General features: G+C 39.3%; 1 protein-coding gene across 2 annotated transcripts in view; it reads right to left on the bottom strand.

Moving 5' to 3' along the window:
• The window catches only part of LOC101174433 (netrin receptor UNC5C), a 199,177-nt gene extending 190,362 nt beyond the window's left edge, over positions 1-8,815 (bottom strand). For both annotated transcript variants that reach the window (XM_011479047.4, XM_004072344.5), the window contains exon 1: positions 8,236-8,815. In XM_011479047.4, the coding sequence (XP_011477349.1) occupies positions 8,236-8,353 (118 nt within the window). In that variant the 5' untranslated portion in view covers positions 8,354-8,815. The remainder of the gene's footprint in view (positions 1-8,235) is intronic.
• Between the last annotated feature and the right edge of the window lie 15,130 nt (positions 8,816-23,945).

The raw sequence follows: 23,945 nt of genomic DNA, 5'->3' as shown, positions 1-23,945 counted from the left end.
CTGAATTAAAATAAGACCATTACAACATGGTGGATCACATGACCAGTGATCATTGTTCCGTTCAAACACCACATGAAAACAGCATTTCTCCAAGTTTTTTTGTTTTTTTTTTCCCTGCAGAAAATCAACCTATTGGTGCAACTGGCACTAAAAGGGAAATATAAGTTTGGAAATAAAAATCTGAATTGTTCTGTTTCAATCAAAATGAAACCATGTTTTTGTCCAGATTTCATATTATTTATTTCTCTTATGGAATAGATTACCATTTAAAAGCTTCTGGCCCTTCTGGCCCACAAGACAAAAGGTTTGCCCACCCCTGAGCCAGCCGTTCAATAGTTGTAGCATGTCTACTCCCAAATTGGAACCATGGGTTTGAATGCAGTCAATCGGTCCAAATCTGTGTTTGGCAGAAAATGTCTGAGTGGTCAACGGACGAGTCAGATCCTCATGTAATTCCTGGTTGTAGCTATGACTGCAGGAAAGAACACAATTCCACACTCCAGTGTCACAACTACTAAAACTTTGTAGAACTACAACTAACTGTGTATAAAGAGGATTTGTAGAGTTCTGCAGACAGAAATAGTAGCATAAAGTAGTAATAGTAGCAATTTTTTGTATAAATTGAGCATCAGATGGTGTGTTGCACTGAATTTACAAACAGCTTTGACAATTAAATCAGCAGTGACCATCTCTCCAATGATTACCAACCGGTACATGTACGCCTATTGGAAACAAAAAACAGATAAATCTATAAAATGTCCAACAAGAAAATATCAAATCATAGTATTTTTAAAAAAAAAGTGATTCTATTTATTTTTTTAAACTGTCAGAATCAAGCAGCCAAAAACATAAAGGCAATCTTCTCTCGACTGTAATTTCACGACTAAGCTTCCACTAATTATAACCTTTTATGCCAAGGTAAAGATTCAAGGTAATAGCTTTGATATGACTGTACTGTAAATGCCAGTGGATTCTATATTTAGTATTTTTGCTTTAATAGATCACTTCCATCCTGAAGAATCATGATTAATAGCCATCCCTGAAGTCCAAAGTCTGTCTCCATATCCAACTCATTAAGTCCTACTCCTGCGTGATGCTTTTCTACCTGCTTTTCTTCCTTTTTTTGTCCTCCCTCCTCATTCATGTACAGTTTTTTTTTTTTTTTACAGTAGAACCAAATACTTCACGGACCAATATTCCAACAGGAGAGGATCATTGCAAAGCCTCATTTGTCTCCAACCTCTTCCTAGAGTGCCGTCCATACCTGTGCTCCTTTGGGGGCGAGAATAAAAATGCTGTGTGGATAGATAATTCTAGAGCATAACAATGTGATATTTCATCCACATGTGCACACACACACAGACATACATATATATATACGCACACACCCATACTTTAATGTACAAAACATGCCTTTTCAGCAAAGTGCTGCCCATACTCATTAGCCCCTTACAGTGCCGTGCTGAAATGAATCAAATTGGAGTAGTTGCATGAAATCTTGTCACCTGCAGAGCAAACTATAGCAGGTTTATCATAACAGTGGCGAGAAGTCAAACTCCAGCAGCATATGGACCCTCCTGTGTGCTTGTTTTGAACACAACAAGCTCTACATTATATGAAAAATTCTATTTTTACATCATTGTGTCATTGCGAGGGTTGTGCCCTTGTTTTTTGCCAATCCCACACATTTAAGAATTCAGCAAATTACATCATGTCGCACGGTTTTTCTAAGCGGGAAACAAGGCGATCGTAACCTCTTTTTTTTACGACAGACGCTAAATCCCCTTTTTCACGGCATCCTACTGAATTACAATGTACTCTTTCACAGGAGTCGTAACTCTTGTGCGGAGCACAGATGTAAGCTGAGGAGGTAAAAAGTTACAGTGGCTATTATAGTAATTATAGTTTTGCATATCTCCTTGGACGGGCTGTTGGATTACAGTCAGCTTTGGCAAAAAAAAAAAAAAAAGGAAAAGAAAGGGAAGAAAAGGGTTCCTGTTGGGGCGGATGGTGAGGAGGGCGGATTGATGAAGCAAGAAAGAATGAAAAGGAAAAGCAGCTGAAAACAGGGAAACGTGAGGAGAGAAAGGGCAGAAAAGGCAGAAATCGAGTAACAAAGGAATATAGAATATAGCAATGAAAGTTATAGAGGGCTAATCCTTCATGCAGCTTCCTAACACCCCTCTGCCCACTTGCTCCCTCCTCCTCATCCTCCTCCTTTCTCTGTTATCAAGCAGAAGTTGAATGGGCCTTTACAGTGAGGCTTTGTTTCATATCACAAAAGAACGAGAGTGTCAAATTCGCTCTCTTCTCTTCAAATAAAACGGGAAAAAAAGAAGAGCACCTCGTTTTTTTTTTCTGTTTTGCTTTCTGCAAAATGTTATAAGTCTCTTTCTCTAAATATTTGTCCCCATTTCCCATCTTCGTGCTCAAAAAGGAGCACATCACAAGCTGTTAAAACGAAGAAAACAAGAAAAGAAAAAAACCTGGGTCCCAGCCTTCTGGACCTCCTGTCACAACACTTTTCTGAACCCCACCTTAATTACATATTCATGGTGACACAGATAAGACTCCTTTGCCCCAACACACAAACAGGACCCCGTGCCAGATTACCCAACGCCCATCTGCTGGTCATGTGTCTGCCCTTGAGGAATTCTTCAAAAGAGCAGACGCATCTCGAAATGGCTTGTATTGGTTAGTGTTTCGAGCATCAAACTTGTGCGGTACTGTGAATTTCAACACTTCTGCCCTGTCTGTGCGCCTATTGTGAAATAACAATTATAATTCCAGTTGAACTTTAACACGAGCGGCGTAAGCGGAAAATCTGGAGGTGGCAGACGGCTCCTTTGGCATCTATCCAATGAAAGTGTCAAAGACAGACACAGGACGGGACAGCGGATTAAAGTGGCAGAAGTTTCCTCACTGAATAGAAGAAAGCATCTTCTATCACGCAGAAGAGCAGCTTGTTGTTTTTGATTAACACAAACCAATCCAGGGTATTTACTGGATGTTTTACAGTGTCTAATAAAAAGATTATACAGGCTATGAAAAACCTAAGCGGGGGGGCTGTGGACACAACTGCGGCGTTAAAACTAAAATACAAGGTGGGTTTTCAATAAAGAGCAGCAGGAATAGTCTGAGCTTTTTTTTTTTAATCCATCTCCATCCATCATTCAATCACTTTTAATTCCATCTATCTGAACCAGACCTGGCCATGAGAGGAAACAAACGTCCCCCCCTTTGGCTGACTGATGACTGTCTATGACCAAACACATGGACACAAAGATAAAAAAGTCCCGCCGTTCCCAATCCCACTTCAGAATAATAATGAGTCCCTTATTTTAATGTAGCCACATGTTTTCTGACCCACTAGAACAAGTGTGATGGGGGGAAAAAAACAGTTGTGGAAAAAAATCAAATAAACAATAGATTGGGTGATGAGCAAACAGATGGAAGAGACAAAAGCAGGACAGAGAGATGAGAACTAGAGAAACTGGGACGATTGACATGAGAGGGAATCAAGGCGATAGACGGTTTGACGGGAATTCCCATAGTTCACTCTTTTGAAGAGATTTTTCATTCCAGCTCAATAGAAAATACACATTAAGAGAATTATTTTATAATTTCGGTCAATATTTTAATTTTCTGAATGTGTTCTGTACAGTTTGGTAATAATTTCAAGATAACAACTTAAAGACCCACTGATTAAAATCCTGTTTTGGGTGATTTAACCCAAAACAGGGTAATTGTTCTCTTGATGGAGGACATATATAAAGAAAATTCCGCTTAAAACTGCATTTTTAAATATTTCTTTATTGAAATTGTTGTGAAGCGGGAGCAGATGAAATAATGTTGTTGGAAAAACCCTGTAGTGGTGACACTACAGTCGGCGAGCCACAAACTCCGTGCTCTGCTCTATTCTGATGCATCTACTCTGAATAGATTGACTGTTTTCCTTGTTACTTGTCCGAGCTAGCATCAAAGCTGTATGGCTGAATAGCTTCAATATCGCTCTCCATTTTTGCTGCACCTGTAATGTTAGGTTGGGGTTGTGAGCGACTGTAAGTTAGTGGGAGAGAGTTGATGGAAAATGAGGGAAGGCTTACTCCTTGGCAACAATTCAGGCAAATTTCCAATGAACTCTGCAGAAACTATGTCCTGGAAAATTACAGGTTTTTTTTTGTTTTTTATTTTTAAAAAAAGACATACTTATATTTAAAAGACCTCTGGAAATGCTTTTACATGAAATAAAAAAATGATTAAAGTGGGACTTTCAATCATTAAACAGTTGGAACACGCAGGACTAAATAGTAAACCGTAATTGGGAACAAATGGCATTTTCCCACTGCCACCACCCATCAGACACACAGACACACAGCGACGCAGATAGAGAAACTAAAACACAAAAGTCTGGAAATGGGAGCAGCAACGTAGCTTAGGTTACGCAGGCCATGAAAAATTCATAATTCCAGATCGTTACATGAAACTCTAGAAGGAATTAGGCCCAACAGCAGGAGAAGCTGGGAATCAGTTTCAGAGAGTTTCTGTGTCTTCCGCCTTTTCCCCCTTTCTGTTTAGCTTTCATTCTAGAAAAACAAGCACTAACGCACGCGGTCTGACACTGGGATCTGTTCCTACGCTCCATACTGGGTTTTCCCCTGTGGAGAATCACAGACTCTAAATGGTGCAAAAGGTGGGGGTGGAAGGGTGCGTTTAAGTTGATACTTTTTCTGAAAAACCGCGAATCTCTTCCGCTTTGATGTCATCTTTCCCTGCAAAAGTTCACCACAAACAATCCAAACACGGTGTTCTTGATTCTTGAAATAGACCAACTGCTGTTTGTTCAAGTGAAACCCAAGCAGCTGTAGGTGGACACGTCAAGGATTTACAACACAAACAAGGCCACAGCCACGGATCGAGAAGTTCAATCGAGAAAGACGCCCGAATCAACTCCGCAGTAGATGAGAGTGAACGACTTAGGAGCCAAAACTGAAATATGGGCGCAGAAACATGTCAAAAGACTCTGAGATGCATGGATGAACAGGCAAAGATACTATTTCTTTTTTATTTTGAAGGGCACAAAAGGGCGAAGGAAATCTGCCATCTCTAGGCTGTCCTAGCAGCAGGAGGGTCTTCTATACAAAACAACCCCAGACACAGTCAAAGGCTTCCTTTCACACACTCCGTCCAAGCGCACACACCATGCACGCAGGGCAGAGTTACACATTCAGCATAGAAAATGCAGACAGAAAACAGCTTTGTCTGACTGCAGAAATATCTGCCTATGTGCATGTGTGTGTATGTGGGGCAGTCAGTCAGCTTATCAAATCCTAGTGGAGTGATCAAAGCTCGGACAAACCACCCAGAGAGATCTCCAATCCTCGTGCATTCATCCTTTCTCTCCGCGTTCCTTCCTCTCCCCCTTTGATAGATAAACACAATCAAATTTTCCACAGAAAACCTGTTGGAGCAGCCGCCGCACGCTGGCTGCAGCGGCACAGCAAATCAAAGTGTCCTGTTTAGATCCAACAAGTCCCAGCTGTCTCCCTCGCTGGGACCTCTGGCACAGCCGTCGTACCCAAATGTGCACAAGTACGTGCGCACCAATGCAGCAAATCACCACGAGGGCTTTGCTTGAGCACTGCAGCTCTGCCAACTTCACAAACAAACTCACTGCACAGGATTTATCTGTGACAATCCCTAAACTGCCATGTTCATAAACAAGCACACACACCTCAAAGGAGCACTTTAATGCAACTCTCCACCTGCACGGTTTGACTGTTTGACTGGGAAACACATATATCAGCTTCTTGGAAAAAAAGTTAAGCAATTAACATCGTGTTTGCATCACAATATTTTGCTGGTTTATGAATTTTAACACCAACGGGATCTGATCTCAGCATTGGGAGCAAAAAAAAGGTGTTTATCCACGGTGACTCAGAAAAAAAAGAAGAAAAAATGTAAACATTTGGCATAACTTTTCCAGCAATTAGACATTTGTTTGTTTGTTTTACATGCTTCCACCTAAAATCCCTTTCCTGCCACTTCAAAGTGCTTAAAACGCACACAAAACTGATGCACAAGGTGGCAAATAAATATGAGCTCCACCCTGAATTTACAAGTGGTTTAAATAAGCATGATGTGATGTGCTAAATTGTCCGATCTGAACGGTCCTTTATAATAAACAAGGCGACTCTTCAGGCTGAATATAGTGATCCTGACAGCTATTCACTCCACATGAAAATGCAAAGGGGCAGAGCTAATGGTTTTTTAATAGCCACCATCGCTGGAGGGAGTGGCTTCGTGAAAAGACAGACATATGCACTTGAGATGGCGTGAGTGGATCTTGACTAACACTCCTCCCCGTATTGTACTGGCACATGTTCGTTTGTGTACAAATATCACCGCCTGCAAGAGTCTGCGGTCTGCACAGACAAAGACATGAAGACAAAACCCAAACTGCTTAATTAAATGACGTAAAGCTTAGGAGGGAATTAATGGAGGGTTAAATGATTTGGATTAAACCCCATTTGGAGCAGCAAAAGTGCACCAAAAAAAAATCTGATTGAGGTTCCCTACGGCTTTTCATTAGGCTTTAATCCACAGTAGTTCCAGCATCGTTCTTACAAACCCCTTCATTCTGAGTTCAATCAGTTAGGACTTGAAAACAAACTGGCTATTAAATTTGAGTCACAACAAGTGGCAGATACTGGCTGTAAGAGATTAAATGTAGCATGAAAATCATTCAAAATGAACAAAATATGGCAAGAATGGTTCCATTTCCTTTCTGCTGTCTACCTGAAAAGGAGGATTCAGCTCTGCACATTCGGGATTCATGCTCTAAACAAAGCACCCCCAAACAACTTGATTAGGGTTGCAAGATCGCCTTTTTGCCCCACTATAGAGCAACTAATAGGTGACTCCTTGCACACATTCTTCAGAATTATGAACCAGGTTGTCAGGAGCAAAAAAAGCAAAGTGGGGGAATGCCAGACGAAGGCTGGCGAGGACAACCATGGAAACAAACCCTTAGAAGAGATGACAGAGGGAGAAGAAAACTGCATTTTTTAGAAGTGCAAAACGACTGACGGCTGTCACCTCCCTAAAATGCACCAGCAATGTGAGTCTCAATTATCTCCTTCCTCTAGAGAGCTTCATATCAGTGCCAGGCTGCCATCCATAATAGATGGGTGAAGGCCTATTCAAAAAATGCGCCCCTAAATTGCAGTGTATCGATTTACAGGTGAACCAATAAAGAATCGGAGGAATGAATATTGGAGGGACTTACTGACATTTTCTTCCTCTGGGCAACAAGAGAGACGCAGCAGCAAACATCATGTCCAATTACTGACCAAATTCACCACAAAAGCCCTTGGCCAATTTGTAATGTCAATACTAATTAATAGACTTCATCCTGCAGGAGACTGCAGTTTGCTTTCTGCTCACTGCTACAGCAGTTAGAATAGAACAATCCAAGCTTCAGTGACAAGGTTCCATGATGAGGAACATTAGGTTATCATCGTGGGTTCCATGATTAGGTTCACGTTCATCCAAAAGAATTTAAACTACACTTTGTGCCCCTTTTGGCGCTCCCACTAAGAAGGTAAAGTGCGTGGAAAGCCTTGTGGCGCGGCTGGAGTGGGACTGAATGTCTCAGTATTTTTTTTTCATCCCCTTTTTGGTGTCATGCACTTGCTTTGTACAGTCCAACCTCCGCAGTAGCAGCTAGTATTCCGGAGTTGCTGTGGCGTTCCGCAGAAATATCACTTCAATTTCCCTTTTATGTCCCACTTGGGGCGCGTGGTGGACACAGTTGTAATACAGCAGCAAATAATGTCCACAACCTGGCGTCCCCCCCTTCAGAGAGCGCGCTTTGTTTGGACTCTTTCAAACAGAATCTTGGGAAGTTGTGGCATCATGTGCTCATTGTTTTTTGGTGCATTCAACGCGCAGAATTTTGGCCAAAGAAACAGATTTGTGCTCATCCGGCTGACAAAAGCGCAACTTCATTCGTTTTTTTTTTTTTTTATGAATTACCTTTAATGAAAGGATTCATCTATCATTCCATCAGGGACACTGGTGGAGTTCTGTCTTCCAGCGCGCGCATCTAACATCTTTTCCCCTCAGCGTGAAAATGTTAAGGCAGATCTGCCATTTTCTTCAGGGGACGCGCGTCTAACTCACGCAACTGTCCGTGCCAAGACGCGGCAGGTCTGACAACGCGCCCCGTCTTACCTTGCGTGACTACAGGGTGCGCAAGCGCCAGGAGAAGCAGGATGCCCGGCGCGGTGCACATCCTCAGTAGGCTGGAGCCTTCGAGCGCTACTCCACTTCTCAGTCCACTTTTACCCATCACAGATGACGCGGAGCAGGAAAAAAATCTTCAGAAATGAAAAAAACAAAACAAAAAAAACAAAAACTCCCCAACTCCTCGCTCCACGACGGGGGTTAGAAGACCCCCCGTCTCCAACAGCACAAGATCCGCGGAAGACTCCCAAGGCAACCGTGCTGGTGTAAAAGCGTTACTCCGCGTTGAGAGAACTGGAGGTGCTTGAATGAGCGCGCGCTCCCGTGGCTCCTGTCAGCGCCTCTGCTGCCTCACCACTGATCTCCTTCCTCTCTCCACCTTCAGCGTCTCCGTTTACGCAGAGAGAGAGAAATGCCACCGCCCTCTGGCTAACGTACTTCCAATTTCTACCTCTCCCTTCTGCTCCCCCCCTTTCACTGATTTCCTCCCCATGATGATGATCCGGTGTGTTTCAGCGCTGCTGTTCAGTGATGCGTCCTCCCATGCTGTGCCTCTGAATCGGAGTCCGCCAGCAGAACTTTCTTGTGTTGCTAAAATACTAAAAATGTGGGTCTTTTAACCGGAACTTTTTACGCTTGTTTGCCTCAACGAGGTTGGTTTCGTGTAATCCTTCAAATTAAAAGCATTTCCCCTCATAAATGAGCTTCACTCATTCGGTCCAGCTGCGTCTTTCACATATGGAGCAAACTATTAATATTCAGAAAAGATCAGCGACTAGTTTCTGCCCCCTGACGGCCACATCAGCTGGACCTGTGAGTTCTCACAGATGGAGTTCTGCCTAATCTATGCAAAATGTGAAGAATAAAAGGAAACATGACTCATTAAGGATGATTTTGTTTATTGTAGTAAGCTTCATCAATAATCAGGTGTTTCATTTTTCATTAATTTGTCTTTTGTCTCACGCACATTGGTTTTGAAGGATGTCCTTTGTGGATTCCGGCAAAATTAAGCCACACAGCAGAAATCTAAAAAGCTGCAGCTCAATTTTTTTCTTACTAAAGAGCTAAAATGACTTGCCAAACAGGCTCAATATATGTGCTTGTACACACACAGCTGCAATAATTCTCCACAGTGTTGCTGCACAGTCATTTGAGCGGCACAGCCTGGATCATGCATTGTAAATAGCAATAGTAAAATGCGTGCTTGGTGCCATTTGTCACCACAGCAGCCCTGCAGCTCAGAGACTACCAGTGGAAGTAGCCGCTGCCCACAGGGACCAGTAAAAGGCTTTTTATTCTGCCACTTTATTGGGAATGGGAAAGCAATAAGTTACACAGGAAACATATGGCACTCCTGGATATGGATCAGCACTTACCCAAGCTGCAGTCAGTGGCAAAGGGATTTTCACTGTTATGCATGGAGGCACAGAACATATATTCCTTCTGTTGACAGCCAGTGACTTGAACCTAATACTTGTGTTAAATCAAGGCATCATTTTGACATTGTGCTGGATTATTTTTTTCCTTTATTATCCAACTTTGATGCTTTTTTAGGGAAACCTGAGACAAGTTTGTTAAAGATTCATTCTTTCTGAAGAAAAGTCCTGCTGTATCTTTAGAAGATTAACACTGTTGGGTATAGGAAGTGAAATGGGCTTTGAACAGCATGATAAAATAAATAAATAAAGAGAAAGTCAATGGATAAAGTTTTTCATTTTCACCCCCATCATGAATTAATCAAAAATTAATTAAAAAAAGAAAAATTCATTTAAACCTAGGTCACATACAGTAAACCAAAATGCCACAGCTCTGCGACTTAAAAGCAAGTTTTTCAGAAAATTTGGCAGGTGGCCACATGGGGGCGTTAGAAATCGGGAAGCAGCCACATTTTTACACACCGTGTGTTGGCAACAAAGGTTTCAAGACTAGAGGATTTTTATTTTATTTTTATTTCTTTTTTTACATCGGGCACATTAGGAGGTAACGCAGTGGCAGACCAGTGACAGGCAGATGGTTGGAAGGCAGTAGCATGATAGTTTACTGATAGGAGGGTCTCAAAGGTCCCCAAGGCCTCATTACTGACAATAACGAGAACTGGTACAGATAGGAGATCCAACACTTGGAGGAGTGGTGTTCAGCCAACGATCTGGTCCTCAATCCTACCAAAACCAAGGAGGTCATTATAGACTTCAGGAGGACCAGGAGAACGACTCAACCCCCACTCCACATCAGAGGTGAGGAGGTGGAACAGACCGACTGTCAGGTTTCTTGGCACGCACATTTCCAAGAACCAGACATGGACACTGAACACCTCCAAACTGGTAAAAGGGCCTATCAGAGGATGTACGTCCTGAGGAAGCTGAGGAAGGCGGGTCTGGCCACTGAAATTCTCACAAAGTTCTACAGGAGCACCATGGAGAGCATCCTCTGCCAGGGCTGTACAGGGAGGTACAGCAGCTGCAGAGGAGAGACCTGTCCCGGGTGGTGAAGACAGCGCAGAGGATTGTGGGAGCTGAGCTCCCAGACCTTGACGCGGTTCACAAAGAGCATCCAAAGAGAAGAGCAAGGGCCATCAGCATGGACAGCAGCCATCCTGGACATTCCCTGTTTGTGCCGCTGCTTCTTCCCCAGAGCTGTAGTCTCCATTACCCCCCCCCCCCCTCCCCCCGCTTTCTATCTCCCACTGACTCAAATCTTATTCATCTTGGACATCCCTCAGTATAACACCACTGAATGTGCAGTTAAGTCAAGAGCTGTTTATTTATCATGACATTTTTATTTAAAACTTCTCAACGTATTTCTGATTTTTTATATTCTTATATTGTTTTTTTTATTTTTTGATTTCTGCTTCTTCTTTTTGACTGACTGCCAACAGAATTTTGTTGGAGAAATACACTGACAATAAAATCTTTGAAAATCGTCTGGTGATCGACTGGCTAGCCTCATCATACATCATAAATTGTACCATATTTCCATTTAGCATTATGAATTTCAACCCATAGTTGACACAAATTCTGTGTATTTGCCAAATCTATAGTGCCAACAAAACAATGGAAAGATGTTGCAGCTCTGTCTCAATCATCACCGCTTTCATTTTAAATTATAATAGAAATGTCCTTTTGTTTCGGCCAGTTCAAATCTCTCATTTTCCCTCGTGTCATTTTTTATCATCTCTGCTTGCCTCTTCGGTGCAAAGTTGAAGAGAGGAGTGGAGAATGTGTAAATTGAAAAATGGCATTCAGGGCAGGTGTTAATGATGAAAACCTCCTCGGGGGGTGAAAGGTGGAAGCTGCTTAATATAAGCCTTTGACATAAGAGCTGGTTGTTTTTAGCTCAAACCATACACAGCAGTGTTATATACGCACTTCTTCGTTTCAGAAAGTCAGGCAGTGGAACTAAAAAAAAATTCACAACACTTAAAAAAAAACTGTCGACAAATGACCAAAATCAAAAGACAAACAGCTGAAGGGTCTTCAAAACTTCTTGAAGCTGTCCCCAACTGTAAAACCAGACAGACATTCCAGAATGTCTAAAGGGTAGAAATGAGAGTTCTTCCAGGAAAATGGGTTCTTTGTCCAGGAAATAATCCAAGTTTTCAGACGTTTAATAGAAAACCTTTTAAAATGACCTTATTGAAGCTGCAGCAAAGTGTTCTTTTACTTGCAACAAACAACACAAAGAGGATGTTTGTCTGGACTAGACTGCAACAAGTGGGTAATCAGATTCAACAACTTCGTCTGATGGCTTCGTTTTTTAAGCTGTGTTCACATCCCATGTAGCCACGCTACATGTCTGTTCCACTAAACATACTCTGCTGCGAACAAAACAGGAGATTATTGACGTTGATGACACGCACAGATATCTCTTTGGTCGAAGATGATTTTTTTGAGCGTATGTGCTCATTTGTTATTTTTCATTTGTGGTGATAGTGTTAATGTGAAAATGTTGCATAAAGTGATTTTAAAGCGTTGTCATCATTTTGCACAAGACATGACGCAACAACTACAAAACAGTCAGTTTCTACAAAGGCATTCGAAGCATTATAGCATTCAACAAAAGGTATACATCCTCAACTCACCTGCTCCAACTGCTGTTTATTCCACTCGCAACAAACAGGTGAACTTCATTTATATAATTTCAGCTTTCTGTTCAACTGACACGCCCACCACATCAGTGTATACAAGATATCACTTGTTTAGACTGAATCAAGACTTACTCGTTTCCAATCAAGAGGCGTCAAGTTTCAGTGTTAAGTCAATGTGCACAGACCCAATCACAGGCCTTTGCAGCGTGATTTGAACGTCAGGCACAATGATCTGGTGACAATGCTTTTCAATTGGTGCTGTGAAAAGTTGCCGCCCGAGTTCAAATATCTGAACTTGGGTGAATCAGGAACTCAGCTTCAGCCTGAGACTTGTTCGTGATGTGGTCAGCAGGTGGAGTCTAAAATAATCATGGATAGATGATCATTCTCCTCCTGAACTTTATATTTTTTTCTACTGGAATTGAGACAATAACAAAAATATTTTTTAACTTTATTTTTATTTTGGTCCTTCTCTGACTTTTGTTGGACTGCAAGTAGTCAAACTGAGTCACAGAGAGACGGAAGTACAGGAAAAGACTGAATGATCTCGTGAACCCAGACATGGAGACCTGATTACCAACGCTTTTGTAGAGCTCCGCAAATTAAATACATTTGATTTCTCAACATAATTTGTGTTTTCCATTCATTATAGTAGTAGGTTTAGGGGCTGTCATCTGTCAATTCTGACACAAGAATTGACAATGCCTCTTGGATAAGAAGTGAAATATCTTAACTTTAAAAACTAAGTCCAGATGACAGCCCCTAAACCTACTACTATGATGGAATAAACCTGGATGAATCAGAGTCTTCATAAACATATTTTCCATGCATTGTATATTAGATATACAGGCAAAGCTTCCATGTAGGGATGAGGGTAAAAACTTTGGACAGTAGCTCCTCTCAAACACGTCTAGAGTGTCAAGTTTATGAATGCATTTTTGGACAAGCGTCCAGCAGCAAATTTGAGTCATCTCTCAAATGAGGCAGAGGACGCAAATTCCTCACGTGTATTGCGTTTTATGTGACCGCAGCTTAAGAGAGAAAGTGGAGGACTGTTTTACAGTACAGCTGGATTTTATCTGCTAGCATTTCCCCAAAATCCAGTCTGATTCCTAAAATGTGGAAAGCTAAATTCTTCTCATCACTGAACAAATTTATGTTGATGCATTAATTCTCTTTTGGATTACAAACCATTTTGGCTGTGAAAGTGAGAATTCAGTACAGAGCAAAAAAGGAATCCACAAAGGCACATTGATCCAGTGGTAAGTAGGAATATCTGAATAAAGCAATCAGGATATAATTAATTTCTGAATAACACATGTGGATTTGTTAATGCAACAGAAACAGTCTTATTAATATAATATTCAAAAAATAATATTCAAATGGTTGCAGATTGATTTATGTCAAGAGTGAAAAAGAAATAAATCAATAAAAAAAATGAATTGCTGCAGGGAAATTAATCATGATATCTTCACAAGACATTGTATCAAATATCTATCTATCTATCTATCTATCTATCTATCTATCTATCTATCTATCTATCTATCTATCTATCTATCTATCTATCTATCTATCTATCTATCTATCTATCTATCTATCTATCTATCTATCGAAGTACATAACGTTCATAGTTAAATCAACCCTACCAAATAATAAAAAATAAGATTTACTTTAAATATGAATAAGGATAAGATCAGAATATTTATGTTCATGTAAAAATGTAGTGAATTTTTTGATGCTGTGAGTAATCTACAGTTGTTTGCTGCTTTATAGTTAAAAACTTTGGCTTTTTATCTGGAGGTGCCACAGCCATGGTGGAATTTCCCTCTTTAAAAACCGGTCAGGTTAAATAATGAATGTGAGCCTCCTTCCTCCTTCTTAATTTGGAGCTGTCTTCTTGTGGCCAATAATGGGAGATGTTCCGACGGTCTAACTCCACTTTAGCTAAAAGACAAAAGTGTTTGGTGTGCGTACACGCATCCCAGCATCCATGTGTTCCCGAGCCCTCAAGGTCTATATTTTTGCACACTTTGTTGTGCTGCCTCTGTTTTGTTCCGTCTCTGAATGTGAGGATCATCAAAGCTGGTGCTTCTTCACATTTGCCATCATTAGAGAGATAGCCATACACTACCCAGAAAGTTGAACAAATTTCCCATTGGCTGCTGCTCTGTAGCTCACAAAATCAAAGTGGTAGTGATAATGAGACAGGGAGACACAAAGCAGGGTAGAGGAGGAGCTGACAAGATATCACCATCATGACAAAGCCCAGAGGAGGCTTTAGGAACGGTGTTTAATCAAACTCAGAGGCAATGTGAACAGCAATAATTGCCCTGAGTCTACATTTTGGCCTCGTTTTCTTTGCTATTGCGATGTACACAAGTGAGCCGAGTGCTACTTAACACCAGTGACTTTCCGTGTTCAACTCCATCTCAGCAGTTTCCTCTGCATGAACTGCCCCTTTTAGTTTTGGACTGCAGGATCAAATTGATAACACTCATCTTCGGCCCAATTTGATGACTCACTGAAGTCTTGCTGTGGCTGTCAAGTTGCTTGGCAACCAGCAAAAGCCATCAGACAGTCTTCTCAAATCACAACTTGATTTTTCTTTTCTTTTCTGCCTACAGTTTGAATAAGCATGAGGATCTTTGTTTTTTTATTCTGGTTTTTACTCATCTTTAGTTAGTTTTTGGGAGCATGTTATCTTAGCTTTGTATACATTTTGTTTTGCCATGTGTCAAGATTACGCCAACTACCACAGCTACTTCCTGTCAGATTAATTACTTCCTCTGTTTTTAAACACATGATATAACTGTTTTAGCTACTGTGCATCAGGTCATCTGCATGTAAACTTTTTCATTTTTTTGTCTTGACTTCTTGTATCTGACATGATTTGGTTTCAATTTGTGTTTTTCTTAGCCTATTTTTATCCATTAGTTTCAGGCAATTTGCCCCCAGTTTCCTGCAGCAGTCTTTCAATCCAAATCCTTGTAGCCAAAGCGTTGCCCTGATCCTTTAAGGTCCCTTGCACACTGCATATAAGTAACCTTTCGAAACCATTGAGGGTCTGTACATTGCACAACAGCAAAAGGTGCTTCAGCATGACAGTCTTACCTAAAAGGTTTAGAGTTTAGATTCTTCGAGGTTGTGTTTGATCTGTAGTAACTGCAGAGGTTTCACGACAATCGCGTTGCTTCAGGCTGTTTATGCAACTTATGAACTGAATCTTCACATTCCTATTCAAACCATTTCAGTTCGGTAAAGCACGCTTGGTTTGTGCAGTTCTGAAATAGGAGCCAATCAACTGTTTTTTTAAATAGATTTCAATACCTACTTTCAGATTGTTTTTAAATTGCTTCTGTGTAAAGTTCTAGCTGCAACATCTCTGACTGTTTTAGCTCTGTGTTGCAACCTGTAGAGCTGTAACTAATGTACTGTCATAAGTACAATTGCCTGCTACTTCTATTGCATGTTACAAGCCAGAGCTGGCTCCCATGAGGGTGACTAGGATTAATCTCTTTAAGCAGTTACATAATGGCTCCCAGTTCATGTTTTAATCAGCAAATAGATGACTGTGCCCAGGGTAGCATAATCACATCTATAACATTCTGATCTAATATTCAGCTACATTCAAGTGGATTAAAGAGAGGCTGTAAAGAAGAGATGGGGTGCAGGTGCCATACCTACATGTGGGAGTTTGTAGGTAGATTTCTGTGTTGGGATATGGAAAATGACATTTGAAAACCACCTTTGTACGGAGTCTCGAAGTTTGTATTCGGGAGCCTTCGCTCGCAGAAACAACAACCTTTATGGCAAAGCTTTCACATCAGTTCTGGTTGTCGAGGCTTGGCGGCCAGTTTGGGGATGAGTGCTGACAATCTCATTCCCGAGATGGCTCTGTGTCAGCCGGTCCTGTATGGCCGGGACAGCACTGAGGGAATTCGCTGAAGTGGATGGAGAAATCCTCCCCGAAAGGACAGACGGAGGGACAGACAATGAGATAACATCCGCCATCTAACCGAATTGCTTCCTGACACAAAAACACACAGCAAATTCCTACATTAAACACATTTTACATGACCTCATCTGGAGAATTGCTCTATAAAAAAACAAAAATATCCTTTTTATTCATCACAGTGCAGACTGCTGTATCTGATTTCTAAACCATTTCATTTTAGAAATCACTTCCAAGGGATTCTTCAAAAAAGGAGAGCATCTGCACTTAGTGCTGACAAAAGTAGGGAATTGTACAGCTGATGAGCAAAGAAGGATTATGATATGAATCTAACAGTTGCACTGGAAAACGTGTCCTCAAAAGAAGTTAAAAATATATGTTGTTTTTTTCCTCATTATAACAGAAAAAATCCAACAGAACCATATAATTTGTCTTGGAAGATTTCTTACAATGACTTGTGATGTCCTGACGTTTCAAATGAAAATTTAATCTTGAAACTAGCTATGAAGACTCATATTTAGACATATTGCTCATACAATTGGAAATTTATCTTAGTACATCTTTAGCAGTACATTTTTAAACTAAATATGTTTATATACATACCTATACGCTTGTACCTTGCCCCCAGAAATATCCTGTCTTGAGTGCTACAGCTATCACTTTTTCTGGACCAATTATAAAAAAAGGGAAATAAAATACACAGTTTAAAGGAAACGTTGTAAATATTATATGAAAATTATGAGTCAAAAATACTTTCCTTCATTATAAATATTATCTAAAATAAGATTTTTTTTTGTAAAATAAATTCTCAGCTAAACATTTTTGGATGTATTTTTTTAAACAAGTTGTTACAACTTACTTAAAAGATAGAGTAAGTTAATTTGTTCGTATATCAAGTATAAAAAGATATTTCAACTACAAAACTAGACAAAAATACTGGGTGATATTTTGTGGGTTTTTCTTTTTACTAGAATCCTTGTTTTAATCAATTTTCAAGATTGTCAGGGTGCTTTATGCATTTACAAAACTACAAAATAAAATCAAAATTTTCTTTTTGCCGACAACAGTCCTGGGCTTTGAAATCTGCACGTGGGCACTGTGGATAACTGTTCATGGATCATGCTGCATACACAAGCAGATAAACAACATTGTTTTTTGCACTTGCCATTCTATTTTTCTGTTAAGAGCAACATCATTAGATTCTGTGGAAAAACACAACTTTCTTCTCCCATCCTTCATTCAGGAACCGTTTACAGATCTAGACAAATAGTTTGTCCCAAATTTGAGAAAAATACTCATCATCATGTTTCCTTAGAGATGAAAAGCTATCACTATTAAATAACTCCTGCAGGAATTTTACATCAAAAATACAAACAAAATTACACGTCTTAGAACACAAAATCCTTCTTTAAGACAGAACTGTGTTGGGGCAAATTATTAATTCAAACAGGTACTGGTAATCATTAATTTTAATGATTTGTTAATCAGCAGGTGTGCAGACCTCTATGCAGGCAGATGTTTTTGTAGTCTGTTCCTGTGGAGCTTACAGTTGTGTGCCTTAAAAATGTTCTAAGAAAAACAGACGCAAACAATCAATTCAGGGGAAAAAAGAACCAACAAAAAAAAAATGGTTACCACATTTCATTCAGGAATGTCTTATCAAACCATTTCGGATTTCAACATTCTTTACTCAGAACAATCATCCGCAAATGGAAAATATTCAAGGCAGTCACCAATCTTTGCAGGAATGCATCTGGAAACAAACTTTAGCCTGATGTATGGGACTTGAACAAAAAATAAAAAAACAGAGGAGCAATTCCACAGGTCTCAGAAAATATGGATAAAGTCCATGATGATTACACCGCTGAGAAATGCCACGAGAACGCCTCATTTGTTTAAACAGCGAATGGAGTCCAGACCGGGTTTCACAAAACCACGTCAGATGATACCAAATGGAGTCACTTGGTTCTATTGTCTTGCACCATCTTTAGTCAAATCAAACAGCGTTTTAGCAGAAACACCTCACATCCTCCGTATAAATGGTAATATGGGTATGTTTGTGACCATAGAACAGAGTGGGAAGAAGCAATTTTCAAATCAGAGAGAGCAAATGCAAGATAATATGTCTAACAGCTAAATATTGGCCAAAACTGAGTCATTAAAATAAACTCCCAGCAGAAAATCAATCTAGCTGATAAAAAGATACAGAAGAAAAAACAAAACTTTATGAGGTAAAATGATCTGGTCAGACCTTAAGGGAGTTGTGCATTAGTGAAAGCCCAAATGTAATAATGCTGTAGAGTCCTGCTTGACCCACAATAATTTCAGATATCGTAAAGTAATACGGTACTGTTTATTACACTGCTAAAGGAGGATTTTTCAACCAAGGAAAAATTTATATAAATTACATTGCTTGATTGTTTAGCAGTGTCTTATTTTATGAGTCTAAATGTCAACATTTGATTTCTAGTTTTGGGTCCAAACAGGGTCATTTCGATTCGATAGATAAGATATATCTTTGCAATGGAACTTTATTTAATTCTTTTTATAATCTAGATATTTAAATTGAAAAAAAGTTGGATTTTACGTTTTTAAAGTGTAATTACGTTCATACTAAAACAAACTCCTTTTGTCTTAAAAAAAGTACTAAAAGACATGTTTGGTATTTAACTTAAAATGGGAATAAAATTGTCAATATGTATTTTATATATATTTTAAATATATTTTGACAATTAGAAGAACAGCATCAGCTCTGATAAGTGCAAACATCAACTGTGATACAAATCCTAACTAGTAGTACAGAAAATATATGACCATTCTTTATTTTTCAGCCTAAAGGAAGCAGCTGATAGCTGGGTCATTGTATAAACAAGGTCCCCGTTTGAATCTCAGCTGGGTTTTCACTGAAGACTATATGTTCTCCATGCATGCCTGAGTTCCTTTCTGCTACTTTTCTTTCTCTATAGTGAAAAACATGACACACTGAGCTCGCTTCAGCAGACCCCTGTGACCCTGAACTGGGTGACTAGAGTAAACAAATAAACAAGAAAAGATCACTTTTTTCCCCCCCAAACAGATCAGCAAGTCACGACTCCTGGCTTCCCAAAATAAAATAATAAAAATGAAAATGTAAGAAATAAAGAATTGTTGATTCCCTGGAGGGATCTCGGGACTCTTTTGATTTTGAAAATGTTTTTTTTTCTGCTTTACAAGTGGATTACCAATTACTGTAGTAAGGCTAAATAATAAATTGGATGCATCATCTAGCTGACTTTTATGGCATGAAGTGTGCCTCACTTACATCCTTCAAAAAAATTACCTAGAACCTTTACAACCTGTAGAAATTATTAAATTTCTCTCAGTCCGTAAAGACGGAGATCAAATAGATTGGTTTTCCTACCCCAAGCCCGGGTCCTCCACCAGAGGCCTGGGAGCTTGAGGGTCCTGCACAGTTTCTTAGCTGTTCCTAGCACTGCGCTTTTCTGGACTGAGAGGTCTGAGGTCTTTCCAGGTATCTGTTGTAGCCACTCCTCCAGCTTGGGGGTCACTGCCCCGAGTGCTCCAATTACCACAGGCACCACTGTCACCTTCACTTTCCATGCTTTCTCCAGTTCTTCTATGAGTCCCTGGTATTTCTCCAGTTTCTCATGTTCCTTTTTCCTGATGTTCCCATCGCTTGGTACTGCCACATCCACCACAACGGCTTTCCTCTGTTCTTTATCCACCATTACAATGTCTGGTTGGTTTGCCATTACCATCCTATCAGTCTGGATCTGGAAGTCCCACAGGATCTTTGCCTTATAATTCTCTACCACCTTCGGAGGCGTTTCCCATTTTGACCTTGGTATAGATCTATCTATCTATCTGTCTATCTACACACATATACATATATGTATGTATATGCCCCCCTTTATGAGAAAAATGCCACAAGAACTTGTAAAAATTATATTTTTATTGGAGTAGAAAAAAACAATGGCGACCTGGAGCCAGTTAATTCTAAAGATGGACAATGCATAACAATTCAAAGCTTTTTAATTTTCAGTACTTTATGCTATGCTCTTCCAAACAATATCTACCTTCATTAAAGAAAAAAGAAAAAAACAGAGCAGGTCTGGTCTATTTCCAGTTCCCTAGTGTATGCTCTGTGATATGTAGAAACGTAGGTCACAGGGATTAATGCGTCAAAATGAAGGAATGGTTAAGAGGGCAGCCATACTCTAGCGATTAAAAAGAAGTATGCCTTCAGAGGAATTCCAAAAGGTCACTTGTTGAGACAAAGTAACATTAAAAGGTGCCACACTATCAGTTTTGTTTCCATTTCCTCAGAGATTCTTTGCGACTTTCAAAGGCAAAAAGTGTGCACAGCTTTCAGCCAAGTGACTCCAACCTTCCTGCTAATTGGTATTACACTGTGCTTTTCAAGCTGTCAGCGGGACACACTTATCACATTAAATGTCAAAACAAAATAATGTAATTGTAGGAGTTCAAGTTAAACCAATAAACCACTGGAGACCACGGCCAATGCAGATCTGCGCGATGAAGAAAGGAGCAGATAACGTGGTTCCTCTGTGTAGGTGTTAATGTCCCTGCAAACAGGCCAAGTGCTTTTTGATTAGTTCATTATTTATTCATGCACACTCCCGGAACCTCAAATCACACTTAATTACACAACAGCAATTCCGGCAGTGACCAATATTGATGTAATTAAATAATTAGTAGTTTCCTGCTGCAGCATCCTCCTTATGACTGAAATGGACAGGGAAAGATTAATTCTTTCCGTTTTTTTTCTTTTTTTGGATGTAAATGAAATAGCTGACTGAGCTGATGAGGTGAAAACCTGAAGAGGACATTTTTGCTTTTGTGCAATATTTGCAATCCTTGAATTGCTTTATAAAGAGAAGTCGACAGTTTTACTTTGATATAGCATTCTTACAATAAGGGCTATTTTAAATATAAATGTTATTTCAATTACTTTTATACTTTTACTTGTAAATTACAATTCTATAAAAAATGTGTTTCAAATGTTACACTTAATGTTTCTTAATAATCATTTTTATGTCTTTCCCTTAATTTGAAAACTCACGGCTGTTTTATATTTATTAACACCTGAGCATGACATTTGCAAAGACCAGGGGGTAAAAAAAAAAAGTAAACAAAAAAGGCACTGCATCTGAATAAATGGATTCTGCTGTGCTTCTGAAAACAAGGGAGTTCCAAAATACCTGGCCTTTTTGAGATAAGAGCTGTTGGTGTGATGGCAGCCTGCTTCCTGGTGATTTCCATCCCCATCCTCCTATCTGCTCATCAATGCCTGTGAAGATGAAAGAAAGCAGTTAGCAGCTACTTACTGGGACCCTGCACAATATTAGTGTCTGCTGCCACCGCCTTCAAAGCCTGTGTGTCTGAGAGAGGGACGGGGGTTTGGAGAAGGTTTGGTTGGTGTTTGTTGAAGTATATACACGTCTTCACCATCCGGAAGACATTTTAAGGTCAGAGTTCATGCCGGTCAACTCATGTGTCACTCTCTGGGTTCTTTTTAAAATTCTTCACAGCTCATTCAGCTGCTGGCTGAACACCACCAATCTGGCATAACATATGAACCTCCTGGCTGTGGAAGTTTCACAACGTTGAATGTGTCTTCTTAAAAAAATAAAAAAAAATAAAAGGAGATTGAAGATTCAGATTAATATAGTTTTAGACAAATTTGTTGTATGTTGCAAAAACTATTTGTGGAATAATAATTAAGTGGAAAAATGATTATTATTATTATTATTATTATTATTATTATTATTATTATTATTATGAGGCTAGTCTAAAATTAACCAATTAGTTTCAGACGTTTGTGAACTGGAACAAGAATGAAAAAAGTTAGACATGTATTTGCTAAAATATGCAAGTTTAGGTGATTGTATAAAGAGAAGCTTCAGAGCAACAAAAATTACTTATTTTTTTAAACTAAACCACTGAAAGAAACCTCAAATTATATTACTTTTTACCACAACTCTGTAATATAAATTTGTTGATTGTTTTTTTTTTTTTTCAGTATTTAAAACCCCTGTCTTTGTATTTTGTTGTAACATGGACCAAAATAGAATTAGCCGCTCAGATGGACAAGTTTTGCATTAGGAGAGAATCACAACAATCCCAAGAGCCTAAGGGGTTCATCATGTTCAGATACAATACAGAATGATTTACTAGAATGGTGTAACAGATTAACAATTGACAACAAATCTGGCATCTGTGTTAAACCTATTTGAAAGTCAGAAAAAGCTGAAATGTAAACAGGTTGCTTTATTTTTCAATCTTTTGTAACTAATTTCAATGTATTAAAAAGTTTTTTTTAAAAGATAAGTAATAAATTATCTGTTGAATTGAATTCAATTTTAGAAAGCAGTTTCCATCGAAACAGTAGCCCATTTTTGTGCGTATGATTACAGTCTCTCACATTGTTGTGGAATAAGTGTTGCCCACTCTTCTATAAGAGCGGATTCAGTTCATAGAGGTTTGCAAGTGTTTGCTCAAATAAAGCTCTCTGAAAGTCCTGCCACAGATATTTGATTGGGCTGAGGCCTGACTTTTGTCCCCTTTTTCATCCACATCCCTGCAAACATGCTGCTGTGCTTTTATCCCCGTCCTGCCACATGACCTTATTTCACCCAAAATCTAGCTGTCAGGCAGATGGGTTCACCTTTGGCTCTACAGTAGAGTGAAGTGAAGGGAAAAGTGGACTTTCATGGAAGGCCAAACAATTACAAATTCCCCACTGTGCATTGTGGTCTGAATGGTTGAACTGAGGTGTTGTAATTTTTCTTTCCACTTAGATTTTATACACAAAACACTTGGCTCTTTCCTGTGCAGCTTTTAGGACACAGCCTTCCTAAACTCTTCCAAAGAGGGGAAGGGGAAAGCAGAATTATCGGAAATGAAAAGGAACAATAATTTTTGGGCGTAAAAATGACGGCAATTGGGGGGGACGTAGTATATCATTATTTAAAAATAAATCCCTTTCAAAACCATTTTTATTTGAAAAATAAAACTGTTGGTAGACTAAAAACCCCTCTTCTTTCAGTTGTTTTGCACGGCTAGATTATGGTGCTACCATATGGATTACTAAATAACTGCAAAAAGTTCAGATTTGGGTTTAATCATCACCCCTCAAAACCATCCCTTTATTTATTTTCTTTTTTAAAGTTATTTTTCTCTCTCCTCCATTCTCTAAGAGTCTCATAAAAACAAACACTAATAAAATTGAAACAGTAAAAATTGTGTATTTACACAACACATAACATATACTGCATATTTACATAAGAAAAGTGCTTCTATGTTCATTAAAAAAAGCAGCGGAATATCTTTAAAATACAAGCATAATAACTGTGGCTGTGAGATAACAAAAACATTTTCCGGCTAATGAACTCCTGTGAGTTTTTGTATTTTGTAAGTATTCTAAAGAGATCATTCATTAAAAATACAGGAAATGACCACACTTGTACTAGATAAAACTCAGTTGTTGGACATGTCTTCATTTTGTCTTGACAAAAATAAAGAAAATTACAGTTGTAATTTTTAGTGAGAAGTGGCATGTAGAGCAGGTTTAAATAAAAATATAGCAATATACTAACACTTTCCAGTTACTGTCCCATTCACCCACGCACACACATTCAC

The sequence above is a fragment of the Oryzias latipes genome, chromosome 9, assembly GCF_053564925.1.
Source record: "Oryzias latipes strain Hd-rR chromosome 9, Olatipes_Hd-rR_3.1".
NCBI lineage: Eukaryota > Metazoa > Chordata > Actinopteri > Beloniformes > Adrianichthyidae > Oryzias > Oryzias latipes.
This window is presented reverse-complemented; position numbering and strand designations above follow the sequence as displayed.